At 38.8% G+C, this 26,522-nt stretch overlaps 1 protein-coding gene across 2 annotated transcripts in view; it reads right to left on the bottom strand.

Annotated features, from left to right (window-relative positions):
* Nucleotides 1-26,522, bottom strand: part of LOC150078580 (voltage-dependent calcium channel subunit alpha-2/delta-3-like) — a 1,140,037-nt gene that overhangs the window by 990,838 nt on the left and 122,677 nt on the right. For both annotated transcript variants that reach the window (XM_090384275.1, XM_090384274.1), the window contains exon 2: nucleotides 12,115-12,196. In XM_090384275.1, the coding sequence (XP_090240401.1) occupies nucleotides 12,115-12,196 (82 nt within the window). The remainder of the gene's footprint in view (nucleotides 1-12,114; nucleotides 12,197-26,522) is intronic.

The following is a 26,522-nucleotide window of genomic DNA, read 5'->3' on the forward strand; positions in this document are numbered from 1 at the left end:
CTGGTCTGTGCTTGTTAACAGGAGAGACTGCTTCTATAGGGATGGGATACACTTAGATAGAAAGAGTGCAAGAATATTTGCTGATGTTATCAAAGCAGAGTTAGGTGGGTCGGAAAACTGCTAGCTTGGGGGGATACACGGACTAATAGATTAACAGTAGCTACTGGCAGAGGTAAAAGTGATTCTTGCACTACTTCTATTGAAATGCAATTCAGCAGCAGTCTGGAAAGCAAGGCAATGGGAATTTCCAGGACTGCTGGGGGTCATAGTGGAACAAGTAAATACATGGGCTGTGTTAGGGTAACTAAGAGAAGAAACTGGTGCATGTACACCAATGCTATAGAAGTATAGTTAATAAATTCGATGAGCTCGAAGTGCTATTCAAGACATCAAAGGCAGATATTGGTGGGATATCAGAGACATGGTGTCACAGAGACATAAGCAGTGTAGAGCTGGAATTTGGGGAGTACAATGGTATTATTATTATTATTATTATTATCATTAGCCATATGGTGCAAGGAAGCCTGAGGCTTCTGCTGCACCAGCCAAAAAAAAAAAACAAAAATCTGAGTTACCCTGAGAGAGAGAGAGAGAAGAATGATGATATCCAGCTCAGGATCCTGGGTGTGCCAAACCCATTCTCACCAGATGTGAGCCCCTGGGGTTAATCGAATACCATTATTTCAGTATCCCTTCCGTCTGAATTATATGCAATTAAACTAGCTTTAGGAAATCTCTATTCTGACTGTTCTCTAAAATCTGTTATTCCCTGAGCTAAATCATGGCGTTATGTAATTCCTCACATAGCCGACCAGGCTAGCCGGGTAGGTAAAGTGCCTGTCTGGCAACTCAAAGGTCGCGGGCTCGATTCTCGCCTCGGGCTGGATATCGCAATGGTGCCGAACCAACCGGTTGGTTGGATATCCCTGCCATGATACACGAAGCCGAGTGGGTAAAGTACCTGCCCGGCAACCCCAAGGTCGCGGGCTCGACCCCCGCCCCGGGCCCGGACCAAAGCACTGCAAAAACCCTGGGAGGCGCAACACGGCCACAGAAGCCGATGCGCCAACAACTACCAAATTAAAAAAAAAAAAAAAAAAAAACGATACACGAAGGAAGCAAGAAAAAATTGGTTCCTTCGTGTATTGATCACATCATACGAAATAAATAAAATAAATTCCTCACATAAAGTTCACTCTGTTCTAGGGTGAATTAGGAGAAATTGAGGAACGCCATCAATTGATCGCCTCCTGTTGGATTCCGGCCAATTTGGTATTTTAGGTAATGAACTGATTTTTATCCAATCGCCTTAGATTTAACTAATAGCTCTGTACCAGCACAGAATATGCACTAATCATTGATGCTAATTGACACCACTTGGCACTCTCGAACTAATAATGAACTCTCAGTTTAAAGAGGATCCAAAAAATTGGCGTTCCAGTTTCCATACATCAAGACAAGAAGAGTCCTTTCAAGGGCAAGAACAGGTCACACTCACCTGACTTACCTTCATTTACTCACAGGAGATGATCCATCACAGTGTCCACATTGTTCTATAAATCTGACTGTTAAACACATTCTCATTGACTACCCCCTAATATAAACAACCCTGGTATCACTGGTTAATTTTTGTAAACCAATAACAGAATCTCATTGGTGACAAGGCGATTATTTCTCAATTTTTCAACTTTAGTGATAGGCCAACAGCTTTGAAACTGTTACCATCTGGGTGGTCATATCCACTGAGAATAAATAACAAACCAAAAAACCAAATTATGATATTAGGGTCCTCCATAAATGATTACATCTACCCATTTATTTATTTGTCTGTAAATTGCGTGTGTTCTCTGGTCGATTATCCTGTTTGCTGGACAGAAAAAACTCCAATATCTGGGGAGAAAACCTTGCTATCTACACCTGAGACGAACTAACTCAGACACTAAAGTTCCTCGAGTCATCGACGGGATTCGAACCTGGGCCTTTTCCACACGGTGTGGGGAGGACGGTGACGATACCGCGCAGACGAGAATAAATAACAATTATTCTTATTCGAAGTAGTGCAATACCTGGTATCTCGTTTTCAAGGTAGCCACAATACGGCTGCCGTAGCCAAGTTATTATGCACCCATATTATGGGTGCATAATAACTCGGCACATGATACTACTTAGAACAATGTTGTTGAGAAGTTCTTGTGGTAACATCATCCATTCCTCTGTCAGGGCCATCTTCAGCTGGTGAACATTTTCTGGTGGGTGTGGACGTGACGCTAGGCGTCTCCCCAGAGCGTCCCATATGTGTTCGATGGGATTTAGATCGGTTGAATGGGCAGGCTAATCCATACGAACAATGTCCTCACTTTCCAAAAGCATATGAACAGCTGCAGTGCGATGGGGTGTGTATCATCCATAAACACGAACTCGGGGCCAATGGCAGCTCGGAACAGACGCACATGGGAAAGGATTACCCCAGTACAGTAGCGTGCACCGGTTACAGTACCGCCTTCCAGTATCTGGGTTGTGTATGTCTATCCAGGATAACGCCTTCCCAGACGAGAACACCTCGACCGTCATATCGATCCCTTTCAGTGATGTTTGCAGGGTGATACCGAGTGCCAACCTCTCGCCAGATTAGCCGTCATCCAGAATCGCTGCTGAGACTGAATCTACTCTCATCAGTAAAGAGTACCTTAAGTAAAGATTTTATGGTTATAACATTTAGAAATATTGTTGGTCCTTAAGTTTTGCACACTAGTGTAGATTAATTTATGGGTAAAGTATGGTGTATCTACACCGATGTTATATAATAAAATTTTCAACTTACTGAAGTTTTTAATTATTTCTGATTTCAGATTTTTCTCACTTTAAGAAAATATTTTATTTTTTATATAATTAAATAATAGACGCATTATTAGTGAAGACAGTTTATGTGCCATTAAACCTCCAACAACCACAACAACCTGCCACTCCCAGGATTTCTTGATGGCCATTTTCGAACTTTTAAATGTCAATACCTTGGATATCAATATCTGATGGATGCTACCATGAATTTACAGAGGGTATTTTTAATTAATGTCTTCTGCTTCAAGCTTTATTGGCGATTGCGGTTGAGGAATGATCAATGAGGCGAGTTAATTTCTGCAACTCCCCCTTTCTCCCTTAATTTGAATACGTCAATGTGTACAGAAAGGATAAACAGGAGAGGAAAGGAGGAGGGATTATGCTGTTAGTTGAGAAACACGTAAAATCGAAGGAAGTGCATCCAATTGATGTTCGTGGACAATGCAATGTTGAGTCTATTTGGTGTGACATAAGCACTGGGAAAGGAAAAATGAGAGTAGGTGTGTGTTATAGGCCTAATGAATCTGATGAGTATAATGAGCAACTGTGCAGAGAAATAGAGTGGGCCAGTAAATAAGAGTGTCTTATAATGGAGGATTTTAATTTCCAGGATATTGACCAGAATTTGTGGGTTGGTCACTCACACACTAGCAAGGCTTTTGTGGATTTATTGGGTAATTGTTTTCTACAGCAGAATGTTCGGGGGGGGCAACTACAGGGAGTTATACTCTTGATCTCATTATCAGTAGTGGTTCTTCATGCATCAAGAATCTGTAGATAAAGGAACCACTAGGTGGCAGTGATCACAGTGTGCTGAAGTGGGATTTACTCAAACAGGTAACTACCATCAAGGGTAAAGGGAAGGGTATTTGCTTTTGTAAAGGTGACAACAGTGGTCTGAGACAGTATTTAAATACTATACAGTGGAACCAACTGATGATGTTACCAACAGCAAATTCAAAATGGGAAGCATTCAAAGAATTAATCTTGGAAGCTACTAGGCTTTTCATACACACAAAGAAATATTGTTCAAGATTTAGGATTAAATGGAAGACAGAAGAAAAATGCATGGGATACATATAAATTGACATGTGACACAGAAGCCTATGATAGATATAAGCTGTTCTGTAACCAAGTTACAAAGGAGGTTACGCAGGCGAAGGCAGATTACAAGAAATCTTTGGCAGAGGATGCAAAGAAAAACAGCAAAGAGTTTTTTACTTATTTAAACTCTAGAAGGAAGGGGATGAATCTTATTGGTCCACTTGATATCGATGGTTCAACTGTCAATGATCCTGCTCAGTTAGCTAATAAACTAAATGAATATTTTGCATCGACATTCACACATGAAGAGTTATTCAGGGTGCAGAATGCCAGAGGTGTATTTAACTCTGGTAGTAAGCTAGATAATCTTGTAATAACTGAGAGTAAAGTGGAGGAGAAATTGTTGAAGATAAACATAAAAAACGCATCTGGGGTGGATGGAATCTATCCAATTTTTTTAAAGGAGGCGGCAAAGGAAGTTTGCAAACCCTTAGCCATAATCATGAGAGCCACCCTGGACTCAGGGGAGGTACCCATGACCTGGAGATGTGCAAATATGACCCCAATCCACAAAGGAGGATCAAAGGGAGACAGGTAATTACAGACCTGTTAGTTTAACTTCTGTTCCAGAGAAATTAATGGAGCCATTGGTTAAAGAAGCATTGCAGGATCATCTAGACAAGACTTCGGTTATAGCTCGGACACACCATGGGTTTGTTAAGGGGAAGTCTTGTATGACTAATTTGATTGGATACTGTGATGTAGTCACAAAGGAAATGGATGCAAAGAATAACTTTGATATCATATATCTGGATTTTAGAAAAGCCTTTGATACTGTTGCACATGGAAGAGACTGCTGTACAAAACAGAGCGGTATGACATTAAGGGCAAGTTACTACAATCAGTAAAGGGATGGTTGAGTGGGAGATGGCAGAGAGTGGTAATCAATGGACACTGCTGTTCGTGGACTAATGTTATTAGTAGAGTCCCCCAGGGTTCAGTGTTGGGTCCATTGTTGTTTTCTGTATTTATAAATGATATTGATGATGGTATATCAGGCTTAATGTCCAAGTTTGCATATAATACAAAGGTTCGCAGGGTTTTAATGACACTACTGACAGTACTCTGCTGCAACAGAATCTAGAAAACTTGAGCAGATGGGCTGGAAGTGGCAAATGAAGTTTAACATTGACAAATGTAAAGTACTACATATGGGAAGCAGTAATCCCAGAGTAACGTATCAACTATATGGTACCACACTGACAGTGATAGAGAATGAAAAGGACCTGGGGGTAATTTTGCAGGCAGATAAAAAGTTTCTGAGCAGTGCAGACAGTCTGCAAGAGTAGCTAATGGTGTCTTGTCAATGATATACAGGAATTTTTCTAGCAGGGAAAAGGAGGTGATTATCCCCTTGTATAAAGCAATGGTCAGACCATACGTTGAATACTGTATACCGGTCTGGAGGCCTCATTTTAAGAAGAATGTAGAGCTGTTGGAACGAGTACAGAGAAGGGCAACAAGATTAGTGAATGGAAAAAAGGGTTGCTCTTACAAAGAAAGGCTTAAGTTTTGCAAATTATGGTGTCAGGAGACTAGACACCTGCGAGGTGACCTGATTGAGGTGTATAAAGCCTTGAATGGTTTGAGTATGCTCAATGCTGATGGGATACTTCCTCTTGCTCAGAATAATTGCCTGAGAGGGCATAAATTCAAATTGGGGAAAGACGGTTGTAGGATAGATGTGCGGAAGTTTGCCTTTAGCCAGTGGGTGGTTGATTGTTGGAACAAACTTCCATCTGCAGTTGTAGAAGTTGATAGCTTAAATAGATTCAAGGCAGAACGTGACAAACATATGGAGCGAGTGGATAGGTGAAATAAGGGTTTTTTTTTTTTTTGCTGATGCTATATAAGCTTGTTTTCTTGCATCATTTGTGTTTGCTAATGCTCATGCTAACCCATAGATGAATACGTACAAATGTATCTCCAATTCAGAAAGGGGATGAAAGAGCAACACGAATAATTACAGACCTGTTAGTTTGACTTCTGTTCCGGAAACAATAAAGGAGTCACTAGTTAAAGAAGCATTGCAGGATCATCTAGACAAGACAGCAGTAATAATTCGGACAGGGTTTGTTAAAATGAAGTCTTGTCTGTCGAATTTCATTAGATACTATAACATGTCACAAAGGATCAGGATTAAAAATATAATTTTGATATAATACATCTGAAAAGCTTTCCTGAAATCCAAGTATATGGATTTCTGCAAAGCTTTTGATACTATTGCACATGAAAGACTACACTACAAATTAGAGCAGTATGAATTAAGGGCAAGTTGCTACAATGTATAAATGGATGGTTTAATGAGAGAAGACAGATTGATAATCAATGGATAATGCTCTTCGTGGACTAATGTTAGTGATTTCCCCCAGAGTTTGGTGTTGGGTCCATTGTTGTTTTATATAGATAGTATGAATCAGAGCTGTAATACTCAATATGTTCTACGTTGATAATAATATTAGTAAATTAATAAGAGGAGTTTACCTCAATGTAGTACGTAGAACACTTCCGTATGATACCCTCCAGAAATTAAAACGGAAAAAACGAAAAAATCGACAACTTACCGATACATTAAAGTAAAATATAAATAATTAAATAATCAATATAACACAATTCAAAATCAATTTAAAACAATTAAAATTCAAATTAACGCAATTAAAAGAATCTAACAAAAATATTCAAAACGATTTTCCTTCCTTGAAGCTGACAATGCCTTTCGACCAACTGTCGTGATCACAGGAATGAAAATTACCGAATCAGGCTAAACCTGCAACTTAAATAGTGATTATATATATCTTCGCGCATGCGCGTAAAGGTCCACGCATCGGAGATCAAATATGGCCGCCGAACATTAACAGAATTCTTGTGTAATTTAATTTCAACGGTTTCTGCAATTAATAGTCGCGTATAATTACATTGAACGTTAAGTATTTTGGCCTCGTTAAATAAAAAAGTATGTTTTTCGTTAATGGCATGAAAGGCTAATTCTGACGCTGCTGAACGAGAAGCACGAACTGAGGCTTCGTGTTGAAGGAAGGAAAATCGTTTTGAATATTTTCGTTAGATTCTCTTAATTGCGTTAATTTGAATTTTAATTGTTTTAAATTGTGTTAAATTGATTATTTAATTATTTATATTTTACTTTAATGTACCAGTAAGTTGTCGATTTTTTCGTTTTTTCCGTTTTAATTTCTGGAGGGTACCATACGGAAGTGTTCTACGTACTACATTGAGGTAAACTTCTCTTATTAATTTACTAATATTGTTGTTTTATATATTTATCAATGATATTGATGAAGGTATATCAAGCTTAATAACAAAGTTTTCAGATAATACAAAGGTTGGGAGGATTATTAATAACAGTAACGACAATTATTAATAACAGTATGCTGCTGCAACAGGATCTGGAAAGGTTGAGCAGATGGGTTGAGAAATGGCAACTGAAGTTCAACATTGACAAGTGCAAAGTACTGCATATGGGTAGTAGTAACCTCAGAGTAACATATCAACTGGGTGGTGTTACACTAAATGTAGTGGAGAATGAAAGAGATCTGGGGGTAATTGTGCAGTCAGATATGAAGTTTTCTGAGCAGTGCAGACAGGTTCACATAGTAGATCATGAGGTCTCGTCAACAATATAGACTAATTTTTCGAGCAGAGATAAGGAGGTATAAGGCAATGGTCAGGCCACACACCTTGAGTACTGCGTGCAGGTATGGAAGCTTCATTTTAGGAATGATGTAGAGTTGCTAGAATGAGTATAGAGAAAGGTAACAAGACTGGGGAACAAAGGGATGTTCTGACGAAAGCTTGAGCACTTCAAATTGCAGCATCTGGAGACTAGGCAACTGTGAGGTGATCTGATTGAGATGTATAAGGCCTTGAATCAATTGAGCAGGCTCAATGCAGAGGGGATTTTTCCTCTTGTTCAGATTAGAAATCTGAGGGGGCATAAACTGAAATTTAGGAAAGATAGTTGTCGAACAGATGTGTAGAAATTTTCCTTTAGTTAGTGAGTAGTTGATCGCTGGAACAAAATTCCATCTGTTGTTGTGGAAGTTGATAGCTTAAAGAAATTGAAGGCAGAATTAGGCAAACATTTGGAATGAAAGGATGGCTGATACTGTATAAGTTACTTTTTTGCATCACATGCCTCTACTAATGCTAATGCTAAGAGTATTGCATCCGCTTGTTGCCACCCTCTCTTTTTCTCTTTCTCTCTCTGCTGTAGAAATCATCGAATAAGTCTACAAAGTCTTGCTAGTGCTTGAGTAACCAACCCACAGGTTTCAGTCAATAACTGGAAAGTTAAAATACCCCATTATAAGATATTCTAATTTACTGGCCCACTCTATTTCTCTGTAATTTTTCTTTTCCAGTGCTTGTTTCACATCAAACTGACAACTTTGTACTGGCCTCCCATGTTGACTGCATGCACTACCTTAAATTTAATATGCTTCCTAACTGAGAGTTACTTGTCACACTGTGAAATTTTCCCTTTTTTCAATTTCATTTCTGCATGCTTGAAGAAATGAAAAACAGAATATTGCAACAAAACGATAAACACTTTCTAATTCATTTCACAAATATACGTGGTCTCAATTCTAATCTCAACAATGTCCATTTCCACTTGCGGTCTTCCAAACTCCATGTACTTTTTCTGACAGAATCTCAGTTAACTCATCTACTGCTCATCTCAGTTGCCCAAATTATTCGCTGTATGATTCCTTTCGCCTCAAAGCTGGTATTTGTGCATATGTCCATTCCGATATTCCCTGTAAGAGACTTAGTAATTTGGAATCTCCTCTTTTTGATCTTCTCTGGCTTAAAATCTCTCTACCTCATTCTGTCAAATTCATCTGTTGTCTCTATCATTCTCCCAACTCCACTAATCACTTTGAGCTCTTTGACTTCCTCTCTTTGCAATTTGACTTTCTCCAGTCCAACTTTCCTAACAGTGAGGTAATTTTCCTTGGTGATTTTAATGATCACAACTCCAGCTGGCTTTCGTTTTCTAGTAACACCGACCCAGCTGGTCAAGATGCTGAGGCTTTTGCAATTACAAATGATCTTGCACAGATTGTTCATTTACCTACAAGAATATCGGACAATCCTAACCATACAGCCAACACGCTTGATCTTTTTCTCACAAACAACCCTTCTAAGTACATGGTCGAAGTAGGACCTCAATACTTCAGATCACAGCTTGGTGATTATCTCTTCTCCAATGGAGCCTTTATATCATGGCTATTCCCAACCTCCTATTGTTTGGCACTACAAGAATGCGAAATGGGATGACCTGCGAGATTTCTTTTCTTCTTTTCCTTGGTTGTTTCAAAACTTCTGATGTCAACGTTTGCTCAGATCGTGTCAGTTAAATTATTCTTGCAGGAATGGAATCCTTTATCCCACACTCCACTTTAAAGTCTCGTTCTTTATTTAAACGTCAGTTTTCCAATAAATGTGATAAGGCTGTTCAAGAGAAGGACGCTGCATATCATAATTGGCTTGTTTCTAATTCTGCAGTTTCATTTTCTACCTACACCAAAGCACGCAACAATTGTAAAGCAGTTATTAATCAGGCCAAACTAGAGTTTGAACAGGCTAAAAGTAGAAAACTTGCTTCTTGCCCTAATGGTAGCCGAGCATTTTGGTCTCTTGCCAAAGCTATTGGTCGCAACTTTTCCCATTGCTCCCACCTCTGTCCAAACCAGATGGTTCTGTTGTCACTTCAGCCAAGAATAAAGCTGACCTGCTAGCATCCCATTTTTCTTCCAACTCATGTAATAATGACCTTGGTAAAACACCTCCGACCATTCCCAACATGCTCTATTCCATGCCTCCTGTGGTCTTCCGTCAAAAGGATGTCAGAAGGATTTTGACAAATCTTGATGCTAAGAAAGCTCCAGGTCCTGATGGTATTTCTCCACTTTTTCTCAAAACCGCCTTTTCGCCGCTTTTTTCACTTTCTTATTTCAAAGGTGTTTTTCCTTCTGCTTGGAAATTTGCTCATATCCAGCCAGTTCCTAAAAAGGGTGACAAATTCCTCCCATCCAATTATCGTCCCATGGCAATTACTTCTACTCTTTCTAAAGAAATGGAAAAAATCAATTAACCGCCAACTCTTAAACTACCTAGAAACCTTCCATCTGATCAACGATCACCCACATGGATTCCATCAGTGTTGATCCACTGGTGATTTTCTGGCTTATGTTGCCCATTTATGGACTAATTCAATGGAAAAGTTCAGTGAAACACAAGCAGTTGCACTTAACATCTCAAAGGCTTTCGATCGTGTTTGCATAAAGGTCTTCTAAACGAGCTTCCATTTTATGGTTTGCCAACTGTTTTTTGTAATTGGTTATCTAGATTTCTCTCCGCTCGATCACTGAGGGTGGTGGTAGATGTCTCTCTGTCTTCTAACTACCTCACTAATTCCGGTGTCCTCCAAGGTTTAAGTCTTTCCCCCACTCTTTTCCTCTTGTATATTGACTGGAAATTCTATCCCTAGTTGCTGATGATAGCACATTGCATTTAACCTTCCATTTTGAGAAACCTTGCCCTGCTCAATCAGCTTCAACTTCTCGAAAATCTGCTACCAATTCCTTAAATACCGATCTCCAGATAATTCTCCAGTGGGACAAAGACAACTTAGTTGATTTCAATCCTTCTAAAACTCAGTCTTGTCTTATATCTCGCAAAAAGGATTCTTCTGCTACTATGCTTATCTTTGGTGACACACCGATTTCTAGGCAAAATGATATATCTCTTTTGGGGATTACTCTGACTTCTAATCTCCCTTGGCAAGAGCACATTACAAATATTGCTTTCTATGCATCTAAAAAACTTGGTTTTCTCTTTCGCTCTCGGTATAAAACTTTTCTTCCATACAGCTGTTCACTCTGTACAAATCGCAAATCCGCCCTACCATGGAATATTGTTCCCACAACTGGGGTAGTGCCCCCAAAACCTCTCTCAGGCTTCTAGATTCCATTCAGAAGAGGGCAGTTAGGTTAATTAATGATTCATCTCTAACAGAGTCTCTCCATTCGCTGTTTCAAAGACGTACTGTTTCTGCTGCATGCCTCTTCTACAGATACTTCCATGGGCTCTGTTCTTCTGAATTGGTTTCTATAATTCCCGATCTCTATTTCAAAACAGCCCGAAAACGTGCCGCCACCAGCCAACATCCATTTAATGTCCAACTTCAAACTCACAGAACCAACGTTTCATCTTCCTCGTTTATTCATTCAACTGCCGTTTTCTGGAACAACCTTCCTTCATACATATTTCCTGAAAATTACAGTCTACAGAAGTTCAAGTCCAATGTCAACAAATATCTTCTTTTGTCTTCTCAACCTGCAACCCAAGCAGGGTACTAAGTACCATAGGTTCTAATACCTCTTGTTTTGGGTTTACATAAAAAAAAAAAAAAAAAAAAAAGATTAATTTAGAAAAATACTATAAAGACAATTCCTGGGTAGTAAATACAGTACAGCAAGAGACTAAAGAACAAAGAATGAAATTCACTATAAAAATTGTAAAAAAAAAAAGTTTTAAAACCTTCATTTTAGATTTTATTTATGAAATATGATTTTTAGACACCCTGGTCACCTCTCAAACTGCTACTCTTTTTGTTGATGACCTCTACATCTTTTGAGAAAAATTGTCACACATGGAACTGAAATTGCAATTTGCACTATTTCGAAAAGTTTGGGACAACTGACTTTATTCTCTTTCTGTCATTTTTGTGTCTTGATAAAAATGGAGCTGATATTTTAAAACAGTTCTTCTTCAACAATGCTGGCTGCTAGAGGATTTTCCAACAACAGAATCAAATTCATACTGAACAAATTAGATTTTTCGGAGATTCTGAAGCTTGAGAAGATATACTTGGTTGGATCCACTCATTTTTTTTGTTGTAAAATTAAGCATTGTCATGTTGGTGCAGAGCCAGTGGTGTAGTTATATCTCTGTTCAATGGCTCTAGCCATTAAATAAATGATGACTGAAGTCAGTTATTCAACTAAATGACACCAATCCTAAAATGAGTTACTCACTTACTAGCTATCACTATTACAGAATCCTAATGTGGGTCAAACTCTGGTTTGGCCCAGATTAGGATTAAGCAAAAGAGCAACACTGAGAGAAATTAATTCATATTTTTCTTACCTCTACTATCGTAGTCAGGCATGTAATTTCTGCACTACTTTCAGCAATGCTCTTCCCAAAATTTACAGCCCAGTTTTTAACCCTGTAGAAATAAAAGAAATTCAGGCATCAGCTTATATATATATATTTCCTCCTCCATATTAAATAATAAGTTCATGAATAAGATGACATTTTATGTATAGAACTGTGCAGAATCTGTTTTTTTTTTTTTTTTTTTACGGATTCATCATTTTATTTGGCATTGGCATTAGTAGAGGCATTATATGCCTCTACTAATTTTGGCTGATGCTATATAACATCATACAAAAAAATAAAATAAAATAAAATAACCTTCCTATTTCACCCATCCATTCACACCAAATGTTTGTCTGGTTCTGCCTTGAACTTATTTAAGTTGTTGACCTCCACTACAACAGATAGAAGTTTCTTCAAACTATCAACCACCTGCTGACTGAAGGCAAATTTCCACACATCTATTCTCCAGTTCTCTTTCCTCAATTTGAATTTATGTCCCATCAGATGAGTAATCTCACCAAGAGGAAGAATCCCATCAGCATTGAGCTATTTCAAACCATTCAGGGCCTTATACACCTCGCAGGTGTCTAAGTCTCAAGAAGCTGCAATTTGCAGAACTTAAGCCTTTCTTGGTAACAGCAACCCTTTGTTCCACTCACCAATCTCGTTGCCCTTTTCTGTACTGGTTCCAGCAATTCTACATCTTTCCTAAAATGAGACCCCCAGACCTGTATACAATACTCAAGATGTGGCCTAAACATTGCCTTATACAAGGGGACAATCACCTCCTTATTCCTGCTAGAAAAATTCCTGTATATCATTGACAAGACACCATGAGCTACTCTTGCAGCCTGTCTGCACTGCTCAGAAAACTCCATATCTGACTGCACGATTACCCCCAAGTCCTTTTCATTCTCAACTACCCTGAGTGTAGTACCACCCAGTTGATACATTGCTCTGGGGTTATTGCTACCCATATGCAGTACTTTAAATTTGTCAAGGTTAAACTCCAGTTGCCACCTCTCAGCCCATCTGCTCAACTTTTCTAGATCCTGTTGCAGCAGTGTACTGTCATTAATGTCATTAACAACCCTGCCAACCTTTGTATCGTCTACACTCTTAGACATGAACCCTGATATACCTTCATCAATATCATTGACACGAGGGGTTTCCAAAAAAGTAAGGTAACACATTTTTTCTCTCGACGATGTTTAATAATACGAAGTTGAAATTACACACCAAGAAGTAAGTGAACATGCACTACTTCTCCACAGTCTCCAGTTTTATTGATGCACTTGTCCCAATGATCAATCAGTTTATCAATATCAGTACTGAAGAAGTCTGTGCCCACACGCAGTACCAACATCACACCGCCTAATGAACTTCCTCATCCATGGTGAAATATTTCTTCAGAGGGCCAAACAAATGGAAGTTTGAAGGTGCTAAATCTGGGCTGCAGGGGGGGATGTGACAGAGTTTCCCAACGATTATGGTGTAACAAAAATCATGCTGCTTGTCAGGAGTCCTGGTCATTTGCTGTCGAATGTTGGCTTTCAGTTTTTCCAATGTTGCACAGTAAAGCTGTGCATTGATTGTTCCTCCCTTTGGCAAGAAATCCACCAACAGAATGCCTTGGCAATTCCAGAACACTGTGGCCATGACTTTTCAGACACTGGGATCAGTTTTCAATTTTTTGTGCACAGGAGATTGTGAATGTTTCCAGGTCATGGAGACTTGTTTGCTCTCCGGGGTAAAGTGATGAACTCATGTTTCGTCTGCTGTGACAATTGTCGGGGCACATAGAGGCAGCACACCTTTTGAAAACCAAGGACATTGTGAACAATTTTATGAACAGTCTACTTACTCATGTTCACTATTTGTGAAATTTCACAGTTTCACTCTCCTGTTTTCAAGAACGATGCCCTTAATGAATGAAATGTTGTCTTCTGTCTTGCCCGATGAAGGCCTGCCTGCCCGATGTCGATCTTCTAAATTCATTGCACCAAAAACACACCTGCTTCTTTGACATCACCTTTTCGCCATACACAGCAACCAGTTCACGGTGAATGTCACTGGTGAAGACCCTTTTGCTTGCAAAAAGCAGATAATTTCACAAACACCTGTTTTGGACCACACTCACATGGTAGTCACCATTCTGCAACTGGAATCTGCTGAGAGACAACAGTACGGCAACACTGCACTAGCAGTATTTTTGAACGTTATTAACAGGTCTATTTGTCCACCACATTTCATCTCATTCCCTTTCACCATTATTAGAGAAAAAAAATGTGTTACCTTACTTTTCGGAAACCCCTCGTAAATACAGAAAACAACAATGGGCCAAACACTGAACCCTGGGAGTCTCCACTAATAACATTAGTGGATTACTACTCTCTGTCTTCTCCCACTCGATGGTCCTTTTATCCATTGTAGCAACCTGCCCTTAATGCCATACTGCTCCATGTGCCACAGTATCAAAAGTTTACCTAAAATCCAAGTATATGATATCAAAATTAGTTTTTGCATCCAGTTCCTTTGCGACCACATCAGAGTATCCAATCAAATTATTCAGACAGGACTTCCCCTTAATAAACCCATGCTGTGGCTGAACTATAACTGCAGTCTTGTCTAGATGATCCTGCATTGTTTCCTTAACCAGTGCCTCCATTAATTTCCCTGGAACAGAAGTTAAACTAAGGTGTGTAATTATGTGTCACCCTTTTATCCCCCTTTGTGAATTGGGGTCATATTTGCACATTTCCAGTCAATGGAGACCTCCCCTGACTCTATGGATGCTCTCATAATTATGGCTAAGGGTTTGCTTACTTGCTTTGCTGCCTCCTTCAATATAACTGGATAGATCCCATTCACCCCAGGAAACTTTCTTATGTTCAATTTCAACAATTTCTCCTCCACTTTACTCTCAGTTATTACAAAATCATTGTTTTCTGGCAGAGTTTGATAAACTTGTGGCATTCACCTCCCTGAATAATTCCTCATCTGTGAATGTAGATGCAAAATACTCATTCAGTTTTTCAGCTATCTCAGCTACCTGCTGTTCGATGTGTGATCAACAATCGAACCATCAGTGTTAAGGGGACCAAAGGTGTATATAAGGCCTTGAATGGTTTGAGCAGACTCAATGCTGATGGGATACTTCCACTTGCTCGGACTAAGAACCTGAGGGAGAACAGATTCAAATTGAAATACATTACACACCATTTCATCACCCCCCCCCCCAATGTGTGATGTTGTTGTTGTTTGGTTTTTAGGATCATTAGCAACTAAGGCCATATTGCTCAGGGAATATGTGGTGGTCATTCCCTGACCTTTCCGTATCTGGTTGTGACGGGCTCGAACCCCAATCTAATCAAGAAGCGTGTGCTACGCAATGTTGCTCCTTCCCACCTGGCTATGGAGGTACCCCTCCCCCCCGATGTGTGAGAAAAAAAAAAAAAAAGATGAATGAGTGAGTGGGAAAAAAAAAGAAAGATATATATATATCATTTTTAATATCTTTTTTATATCTCTTTATAAAACTTCACAAAAAAAAAATTATTATAAAATATAAGAAAAAGGTATAACAATAGAATGCAAGTAGAGCGAGAGTGCAGATTATGAATGAAGTAAATATGTCGCTCCCAACCCTTCACCTGGAAAGGGGGCAAGATTACTCCTCCCTTCCCCTGGTGGGAAGGGAGGAGTAATCTTCCCACTGCCAGCTAACGTATCCCGCCACCAGAACAGGAAGGGCAGTTTGACCTTCCTACGGGATTCGACACTTACATGGACCTGACAATGATCATTGATGAAGATATACTGTAGCTCCAAACTGAACTGGGTACTCAAACCCGGTTACATTTAAATCCCCATGCAGGAGGAAAGAGATGGATTTCTGTCTCCACCCCCCATCTCCCCTCTTTCCTCTGGTGGGATTCATTGACATTCTGGGGTCATATCCAGTGGTGAGCTATAGTGGGCTTGCGAGAGCCCATTGTTATTTTTTTTGAAAATTTGTGAGCCCATTGTTAAAGCGAATATTTATTTTACAAATAAAATTCTGAATTTAATTATTGACTATCTAGAGCCGGAACTACGGTGGGGCCAACAGAGACCCAGCATTTTAATGGCACAATCGACCAGTTATGTATTTTAAAATTGCTTCATTTTTGAGTTAATTATAGTCGGATCTCTGTTTAACGAACTTCTTCATAACGATTTTTTTTGAATTCCCCTTGGTTTCTATGGAAACATTTTAAATAATTTGTGCACATTGTCCTCACCTCTGGCCTTTAGGTAATTAGAAGCGCAAATTAAGGGTGAAAGGGATTACCGTCCCACAACATTAATGGTGTCCGTAAAACCTATGTAGCTACATTCTGAAAAGTCGCGCTAGTTAATATGCTTTCAATAGCCAGTCAGAGGATTAAGAAGATTCCTGACACGGATAATAGCCTTCAGTCAACCTGTGTTGTAGTTCCCCTTCACTCCGACAAGAAGTCATATGTTTTTCGGAGAAGTGAGTGAGTGATCCACGTGTTTCAGTAAATTTCTCCCTCTATGTTTATATGGTCACGGTAGCTGAATATCTGAGTTATTCCGATATTTTGCATAGTATTCAAAGAACTAGTGACAGTTGCAACATTGGGCAGGGGAGATGAGGCAACTAAGATATTAAGTAAACTTTCCGAATATGAAATGTTGGCAGATTTGGAAACCGCATCTAAGCTTTCACTTTGAAGAAAATGTTCCAAAATATAATGGCATACAGGCAATAATTAAAAAAAAAAAAAAACTGTATCACTAATCTCCAAAAAACCAGCATGAGTCAAGGATGAATGCTAAAGAACTTGATATGGAAACTATAAAGATGGTCGTGTTTTCGAGCCACGATGGGCAGCTTGTAGCTTATGAACGGAAATCGAGGGTTGGAGGAATTATCCCACTTTGTGCAAACATTTTGAATCAGAAAGTTAATTAAATATTCTGGATTATTAAACCAACTTTTCAATCTTGAATTTCTTAACGATTTAGCACTAATGATTGACATCCTCCAGGAGCTCTCTTACCTTTCAGAAGCTTTACAGAATCACTATGGTAAACGTGACCACCAAATACGGAGGATGCGGAAAGGTCAGGGAATGACCACCGCATATCCCTGGAGCAATATGACCTTAGTTGCTAATGCTCCTAAAAAAAAAAAAAAAAAACCAAACCACTATGGTAAAATCAGATAAATTAATTATTCTAACTATCAATGCTATCACTAATTTGAAAAATTCTGAAGGAAATTATGAAGCTAAAATTGAGAGCATGGTGAAGTTGACAGAATTTGAAGGAATCGAAAGTAAGAACATGTTAAAAAAATTACCTTGTGACATGTTATTAAGGATAAGTTATTAATGCAACAGAATAATTTTAAATGAAATGAAGAAAATAATGATACTATTGACAATGAGGAATTGAAAGAAATTTTAAATGTACGCTACCTGGAATCACTGAATATGAAAGAAGTTTCATCTCTGTGCCAAGATGGTGAAAAACAAATAAGAAATTTAAGTTTTCTGATAAATATGAAATAAAAATTAATGATTTTAGAGATTTTGTCGAAGACAGTTTTCTTTAAAATCAAGAGAAATTCCCTCTTCAATTATAAAAGCCAGAAATATCTTTGAAACCATTGTGATTAGCAGTGCTTTCAGCGTAATGAATAATATTGTATAAATGAATGAATAAGGTTGACAATTAAACACATTGCTGATTATGTTGACCAGGGCTGGCTTTAGGGTAAGGCCGAGTAGGCACTGGCCTAGGGGTGCCAACACCGCCTCCTCCTCCCAAAAACAAAGCTTGCAAGAAAAATCAATGTCGCCTAGGGGCGCCATCAGTCAATGTCGCCTAGGGGCACAATGTACCCGGGAGCCGACCCTGGTGTTGACCATACATCTAAATGGAAAACCATTGCTTCAATTTGATGTGGATCATTATGTCAAATCATTCCTCTGTAATTATCGCTCAGATATTGAGTCAAGCAGATATTGAAGATAGACAACAAATATTAATAAAGAAGTAAATTGTATATGGCAATTTTTAGAATAAATTTTTCTTGAATATTTTGTATAATAATTTTTTTATGTAATCTGTGATTATTGTGTACCTTTTCTAGAAGAGTTTGTTTTTTATGTAATATTTGTTTTTATATTGTAGAATGTTTTGTGACAGTTTTTGTGATATGGGAATTATTAAAATTTCATCATGAAAAAAAATGTATCCATTACATTTCCCTAGTTGTTAAAAAAAAAAAAGGGAGAAAAATGAAAAAGTGGCACGTGTACCAAGCACATGCGGTAGATGGTTTTATGTGAATCCTTCGCGTTGTCTTTTAGGTATTTTGATTTAGATAATGATTACGAAATAATGGAGCTTTTGTATTGTAAATATTTTATTGAACATTCGCAAATTTTTATAATTTCTGGAAAACAAGATACAATGGATTTATGATAACTAAAGTAATTGATGTGTATGTACCTGCGATTGTAACTTATCTAAATGTCTAGAAAACAGCGTCGATTGAAGTACCGACCTTGTAGTTGAAACGACATACGCAGCTGTTCGGGGCACCTAACAATGGAATGTTACGAAAATGCGAGACGAAAAAATAAATTGTTGACAAAAATTTGTATTGTTGCAGTCATACTTACTTCAGGAAGTATGCTTGTGACATTATACTATTTAAAAAAATCTAAAAAGTTAGAACTTGAGATACTATCGTATCCAGATATCATTGTAAAGAGGGGGAGCGGCATGATGGCCAGACCGATTCGAGATATCGTGCCGGTCACGAAAAATGCGTCACGTGTTCTAATCACACTACTAGTGAGTGCTCTGGGCAGACTAGTAGTGTGAACGTGGTGGAAGCATGCCATTGTTAAAATATTCACAGCTGACCACTGGTCATATCTTCATTCATGAAGATAAAGAGGTGGATGATAGGAAGACTTTCCACTCGGAAATAAGAAGTTAAAGGGGTAGTGGAGTACCCTAGTTGGAGGAGCCCGTCCTACACAGTGTAAAGTGTGTTAGTTGTCTGACGGCACCAGCGGTTTCCCCCATCTCCGCGTTGAATTCTTTGTGAGTGACACAGAACACTGTGGAGGCCAGAGATTTAAAAAGTGTGTGGGGAGTAGTCTGTTGTGTAGCGTTACGTTCTATTGTTTCTCTGACCATTTAGCCGTTGGGCCCCCTATTGGGAACCACCGTTGTCCACACTTCGCCACGAGGAGGCAGGTCAGGCACTCAGTAGATTATTTAAGTACTCTGGCAAGCACCACCACCTAATTTCCAAGGATTTCAGTGACAAGCCTTAAAAAAAAAAGTGGGGGAGGGGTATACACTAGAATTTGGCTGAAAGAGATAATCCTGACAGTTTTTAAGTCGTTGTCTGGGCGTGGTGGGAAACTTGGGCAATTTTACCTATTGATTATTGTTTAATTGCTGGGGGGCTAAATTGCCATTCTTTGGTCCATCCTACAAAGGGGGACTGTTAAGAACAGAGAAAAATTTGTGGTGGTAGAGCCCACAAGGTGAAAAGGTAGAATATACGGGAGTAAAGACATAGGGCTAGGGCAGTTTGATCTCCTTCCCTATGTGGGGAAGTAGATCAAACTGTAAACATTCAGTGTTTTTCTGTAAGTAATCCCACATTGGCCAAGTTAGCTGAAACCAGTCTCATACCATGCTTCAGATCAGAGGGCATGATATTAGTTAGCAAGGCGGGGGGGGTCCTAATATGTGTTCTCAATTGTAGTCAAGTTAGGGGGGCCTGTTAGAACAACACTCTACATGCACACCTGTCATGCATTTACACAATCAAACTTTTTTCTCTTCTTTTTTACATATTTTGGGGTAGACTGAATAATAGTTAACACCCTCTTACACATTTGTCATTCTTACATTCATCATTATACAAACAGAGAGGAGACGGGTGCCACCTCCATTTTTTTTTTTTTTTTTTTTTTAATATTAATCACTTTCATTAGGTTGCTGCATAGTTTACACAGGGGATGCGCATTATAGCCTTAGTTGCTAATGCGCCAATAAAACCCAACAACCAACACAGGTGACCTGGCAATCACTTATGTGAATGCCAGGTCACTGTAATGATGCTTTTGTTGAGAAGACTGGATTATTAATAGCTGGTCAACAAATGAGCAAGTAGAAGCATATGATACAAGAAAGCAAGCTTATACAGCGTCGGCCAAAAAAAAACCCTTCCCATTTCACCCTTCCATTCAACAAATGTTTGTCTAGTTCTGCCTGGTATTCACTTATGTGAATGCCAGGTCACCCGTGTAAACTATATTAATAGTCACTTATGTTAATTTTAGCACAGACTCCAACAACGCATCTTGGGAGTTGAATTCACTATAAAAAGTTCACAAATAACCAACTGATGATGTTTTCGATAGCCTTTCATCAAGACTCTTGGTTTTTAACTTACACCACCATTTATTCATGTATGATGTGGGAAAGAGTCATGCACTTCTTTTTTCCCTTAAGGCATTTTAACTTTAACTACAACTTTTAATTCATTTCTCCTGATTTGAATTTCACATCATTAACCACAAAGATTAAGAGATGAGTAGGTGCATATTCACAGGAGGGCAGAAGGGACATATGTCCCCCATTAACCATGTGTAGAAGTGTATGCATATAAATATTAATAAAATGAAAATTTCCCCTCACAAAACTGTAACGATGCTTTTGATGAGAAGACTCGATTATTAATACCTGATCAACAAATGAGCAAGTAGGGGCATATGATACAAGAAAGCAAGTTTAAACAGCATCAGCCAAAAAAAAAACCCTTTCCCATTCACTCCAAATGTTTGTCTAGTCCTGCCTTGAATTTATTTAAGCTGTCAACTTCCACAACAGATTGAAGTTTGTTCCAGCAATCAACCACATGCTGGCTAAAGCAAATTTACACACATCTATTCGACAACTGTGTTTCCTTAGTTTGATGAGAATGCCAATGGGATTCTTCCTCTTGCCCATATGAGTAATCTGGGCAAGAGGAAGAATCCCTCTGAGCTTGTTCAAGCCATTCAAGGCCTTATACACCTCAATCAGATCACCTTGCAGGTGCCTAGTCTCCAGATGCTGCTATTTGCAGAACTTTGCCTTTCTTCGTAGGAGCAACCCTTTGTTCCCTCTCACCAAACTCGTTGCCCTTCTCTGTACTCGTTCCAGCAACTCTACATCCATCATATAATGAGGCCTCCAGACAGGGTGGCCAATCGTCCCGATATGGCCAGGATTGTCCCGATTTAGAACTTCAAATCCCGCTTCCCGATAATACCATCATTTGTCCCGATAAGAGAAGGAAAAAACTTAATTTATTGATTTTACGTATTTTTAATTAATTCTTATTGGAATCTAACAGGTGTGTTAACAATTAATTCTAATAAGAGAAAAATGGCGTCTCCATAGCCAGGTGGGCAAGAGAAGCAGTGCGTAGCATACGCTTCTTGATTAGACCAGGGTTCGAGCTCGTGACCACCAAATACGGAGGATGCGGAATGGTCAGAGAATGACCACCGCATATCCCCGGAGCAATATGGCCTTAGTTGCTAATGCTCCTAAAAACCAAATAACAACAAGAGAAAAATGAGAAAGTCTAAAGGCATTTTTGTTCGTCACTGAGTAATAAAGAAAAGAAAATTCATGTTGATAAAAAAAAAATGGGTGCAATTTTTCTCAAAATTGTAAGCACCATATTCAAATGCTTCATCAGAAAGAGTTTTCAGCTTAATGAAAACTGCTTGGCGGAAAGAGAGAAACCGTCTTTTATTAGAAAATTTAAAAGTCAAACTTATGGTGAAAGAAAACTATTACATGTCCTGTTCAGAATTTAAAAACTTTTTGAACCTTCGGAAGGTGAAGAAATTTTAAAACTAGTGAAATCTAAAGAAAAAATATAAAGTAGTCTCCCTCACTATTTTTTAAATAACTCTTATAAATAATATTATAGTTTATATAGGACAAATACATATTAACAACGATCAAATAATATATACTGTAATTACTATGATTGTTAAAAAAAATGTATTTTAATTGTAATTTTATATTTTTCTTTTACTTTTTTGAAGGAAAAAATGCTACACTACACAATTCATTTCAAGTTGTCCCGCTTACCAATTTTCAAAATATGGCCACCCTGCTTCCAGTCCTGTATGCAGTACTCAAGGTAATGGCTTTACCATTGCCTTATATAAGGGGATAATCACCTCCTTATCCCTGCCAGAAAAGTTCCTGTATATCATTGACAAGACACCATTAGCTCCTCTTGCAGACTGTCTGTAGTGCTCAGTAAACTTCATATATGATTGCACAATTACCCCCATGGTATTTCCTTAGTTCAACTGACAAAATATGTAGGGGTAAGTTTATGTTCGAAATAAATATTTATGCCACACACAAATTATTTAATAAACAAGATTAAATTTTAGTGTGGCTATAATTAGAATTTCTAGGGTTGAATGGAGGAGGGTTAAGGAAAAGAACGAATTTATAATATAAGGCAGTTTTACTGCCCAAATGCTATATAGATATGTTGTATCTGTTTGGGTGTCCCATGTAACTAGGGTGTCCATACTTGCCGGTTTTCCGGGATTCGTCCCGGTTTATGTGAAGCTGTCCCGGTGTCCCGAAAATTTTTTTCGTGCTTAAAGGTCCCGGTTTCTTATAATGAATAATTTTGCACAAATTTATCTGTACACAATAAAAAAGTAGTAGCAGAGTCCAGAGCATTGTCTTCTATCGCGTCGTCAGTTACAGCCTGTAGGTGGCCTGTTCATTGACGGTTTGGGACCACCTCACTATAAACTTTATAATGGTCAAAAAACTTAATCCATATAATCGAGTAGGTGGTGTTTAGCATTGATTGGCAGGTCTTCATTTCTTGTGTATGCACGTGCGATGTTACGTGTTCAGTTTCATTTCACTCGACTTTTAGTTTAAGTTCAGCGATTTCAATGTTTGGACGTGTGTTTTCTTCCTTTATTTTCAGTGCACGTGGTTTTTTTTTTTTTTTTTTTTTTGATTTGGTAGTTGTTGGCGCATCGGCTTCTGTGGCCATATTGCACCTCCCAAGGTTTTTTTTTGCAGTACTTTGATCCAAGCCCGAGGCGAGAATCGAACCCGCGACCTTTGGGTTGCCGGGCAGGTACTTTACCCACTCGGCTAGCCCTGTCGGCCCAGTGCACGTGGCTCGATCAGTTTATAGATAGAGATAAGCGAGTTTTTGTGTAAGTTTTTTAAATTAGTTTAAGCTGCTTAATAAAAAAAAATGCCTAAACGTAAATGTGTTTTCAAAGAGGACTTACAGAAAGAATGGAGTTTTATAAAAAAGGGAAGACACGAAAATGAGGCTGAATGCGCTCATGTGTTATCAACATGAGTCGCGGTGGGAGATGGTAGTAGTAGTAGTGGCATGTGATGCAAGAAAGCAAATGTATGAGCTTATGCAGCATCAGCCAAAAAAAAAAAAAACACACCATTCCCTCCAAATGCCTGTCCAGTTCCTTCTTAAATTTATTCAACCTATCAACTTCCACAACGACAGATGGAAGTTTGTTCCAGCAATTAACCACCCGCTGGCTAATGGCAAATTTCCGCACATCTATTCTACATCTGTCTTTTCTTAATTTGAATTTATGCCCCCTTAGGTTCGTAATCTGAACAAGTGGAAGGATCCCATCAGAATTCAGCGTGCTCAACCCATTCAAGGCCTTATACACCTCAATCAGATCACCGCGCAGGTGCCTAGTCTCCAGCCACTGCAATTTGCAGAACTTAAGCCTCTCTTGGTAAGAGGATCCCTTCATTCCCCTCACCAATCTTGTTGCCCTTCTCTGTACACGCTCAAGTAAATCTACAGCCTTCCTAAAATGAGGCCTCCAGACCATAGCCTTATACAGAGGGATAATCACCTCCTTTTCCCTGCTAGCAAAATTCCTATATATCATTGACAAAACCCCATGACCTGCCCTGGCAGCCTGTCTGCATTGCTCAGAAAACTTCATATCTGACTGCACAATTACCCCCAGGTCTTTTTCATTTTCTACCACCTTAAGTCTAGTACCACACAGTTCATACTTTCTCTGGGGTTACTTCTACCCATATGCAGTACTTTGCATTTGTCAAGGTTAATCTTCAGTTGCCACTTCTTAGCCCATCTACCCAAATTATCCAGATCCTGTTGCAGTAGCACACTGCCATTACTGTCATTAACAACCCTGCCAACCTTTGTATCATCTGCAAACTTCGACATTAAGCCTGATATACCTTCATCAATATCATTGATAAATATACAAAACAACAGTGGACCTAACACCGAACCCTGTGGGACTCCAATAATAACATTAGTCCAAGAAGAGCAGCACCCATTGATTACCACCCTCTGTCTTCTCGCACTTAACCATCCTTCTATCCATTGTAGCAACTTACCCTTAATACCATTCTGCTCCAATTTGTACAATAGTCTTCCATGCGCAACAGTGTCAAAAGCTTTCCTGAAATCCAAATATATGATATCAAAATTATTTTTTGCATCCAGTTCCTTTGTAACCACATCATAATAACCTATCAAATTTGTCAGACAACAGTTTCCCTTAACAAACCCATGCTGTGTCTGAATTATTGCTGCAGTCTTGTCTAGATGATCCTGCAATGCATCTTTAACCAGCGACTCCATTATTTTACCCGGAGGCGCCTCCGTAGCCAGGTGGGAAGGAGCAGCAGTGCGTAGCACACGCTTCTTGATTAGACCGGGGTTCGAGCCCGTCACCACCAAATACGGAGGATGCGGAAAGGTCAGGGAATGACCACCGCATATCCCGAAGCAATATGGCCTTAGTTGCTAATGCTCCTAAAAACCAAAATAACAACCAACTAACTATTTTACCCGGAACAGAAGTTAAACTAACTGGTCTGTAATTACTCGATCCCCTTCGATCCCCCTTTGTGAATTGGAGATACATTTGCACATCTCCAGTCCGTGGGAACCTCCCTTTGTGAATTGGGGATACATTTGCACATCTCCAGTCCGTGGGAACCTCTCCTGAGTCCAAGGATGCTCTCATAATTATGGCTAAGGGTTTGCTTAGTTGCTTTGCCGCCTCCTTTAATATAACTGGATAGATCCCATCCACTCCAGGTGCTTTTCTTACGTTTAACTTCAACAATTTCTCTTCCACTTTGCTCTCAGTTATTACAAAATCATTAAGTATCTTGCTACAATTTGATAACCTTCTGCCATTTTCAAACCTTAATAATTCATCACGTGTGAATGTAGATGCAAAATACTCATTCAATTTGTTTGCTATCTGAGCAGGATCATCAACAGTCGAACCATCGATGTCAAGTGGACCAATCAGATTCATCCCCTTCCTTTTAGAGTTTATATAAGTAAAGAAATCCTTGCTGTTTTTCTTAGCATCTTTTGCCAAGGATTTCTCGTAATCTGCCTTCGCCTGCCGAACCTCCTTTGTGACCTGATTACAGATTACTTATATCTGCCATAGGCTTCTGAGTCGCTTGATAATTTATATGCATCCCATGCATTTTTCTTCTCTGTTATGAGTCTCATTAGTTCATTAGATGTGATATCAAAGATCACGTTAATTCGAAAAAATACGCAATGAAATTTCAAGCAACTGCATCGTCATCTAAATTGGAACACTTCTTTGTCAAAGAAAATTCAAATGAACATGACAAGGTTGCCATCCCTGAACTTACAATGGCGTATCATTTAATTAAACATCATCAGTCGTTTAGAAGTGCTGGATTGCTCCTCAAGCCTTTTCTGTCAAATTTTTGATGATTCAAAAATCGCACAATTTTTCTAGTGCATGAATGAAAACAGTTGCACTAATAAAGAATATACTGGCTCCTTATTCACTTAAAAGTTTTAAAAGAATTCTTTGGAATTTCTGAATTCTTTGGAATTTCCGTGGAAGCAACCATAAATCGGAGAAAGTATTTCCATTGTTATTGCATTATTTCAACGAGAAAAATGGTATACGAGTTAAGTTTCTTGAAATGAATTGTTTATCCGATGAGCATCAGGAATTGTCGCCAACTATATCCTTACTTCTCTGAAGGAAAATAATATCCCCAAAGAAAAGTGTATTGCGTTCGGAACTGACAATACGAATGTTAATTTTGGAGGGATCAAAGAAGAGGCCAATGCAACGTATTTTCTCGACTCCAATATTTAGTTAATTCCAATATCAAAGATGTCGGATGTACAGCGCACATATTTCATAATTCTGCTCAATCGCGAGTCGGAAGACTAGACGTTGACGTGGAATTGGTAGTTATAAAAATAT

The sequence above is a fragment of the Mastigoproctus giganteus genome, chromosome 11 (assembly GCF_048544385.1).
Source record: "Mastigoproctus giganteus isolate SK-2022 chromosome 11, ASM4854438v1, whole genome shotgun sequence".
Taxonomy (NCBI): domain Eukaryota; kingdom Metazoa; phylum Arthropoda; class Arachnida; order Uropygi; family Thelyphonidae; genus Mastigoproctus; species Mastigoproctus giganteus.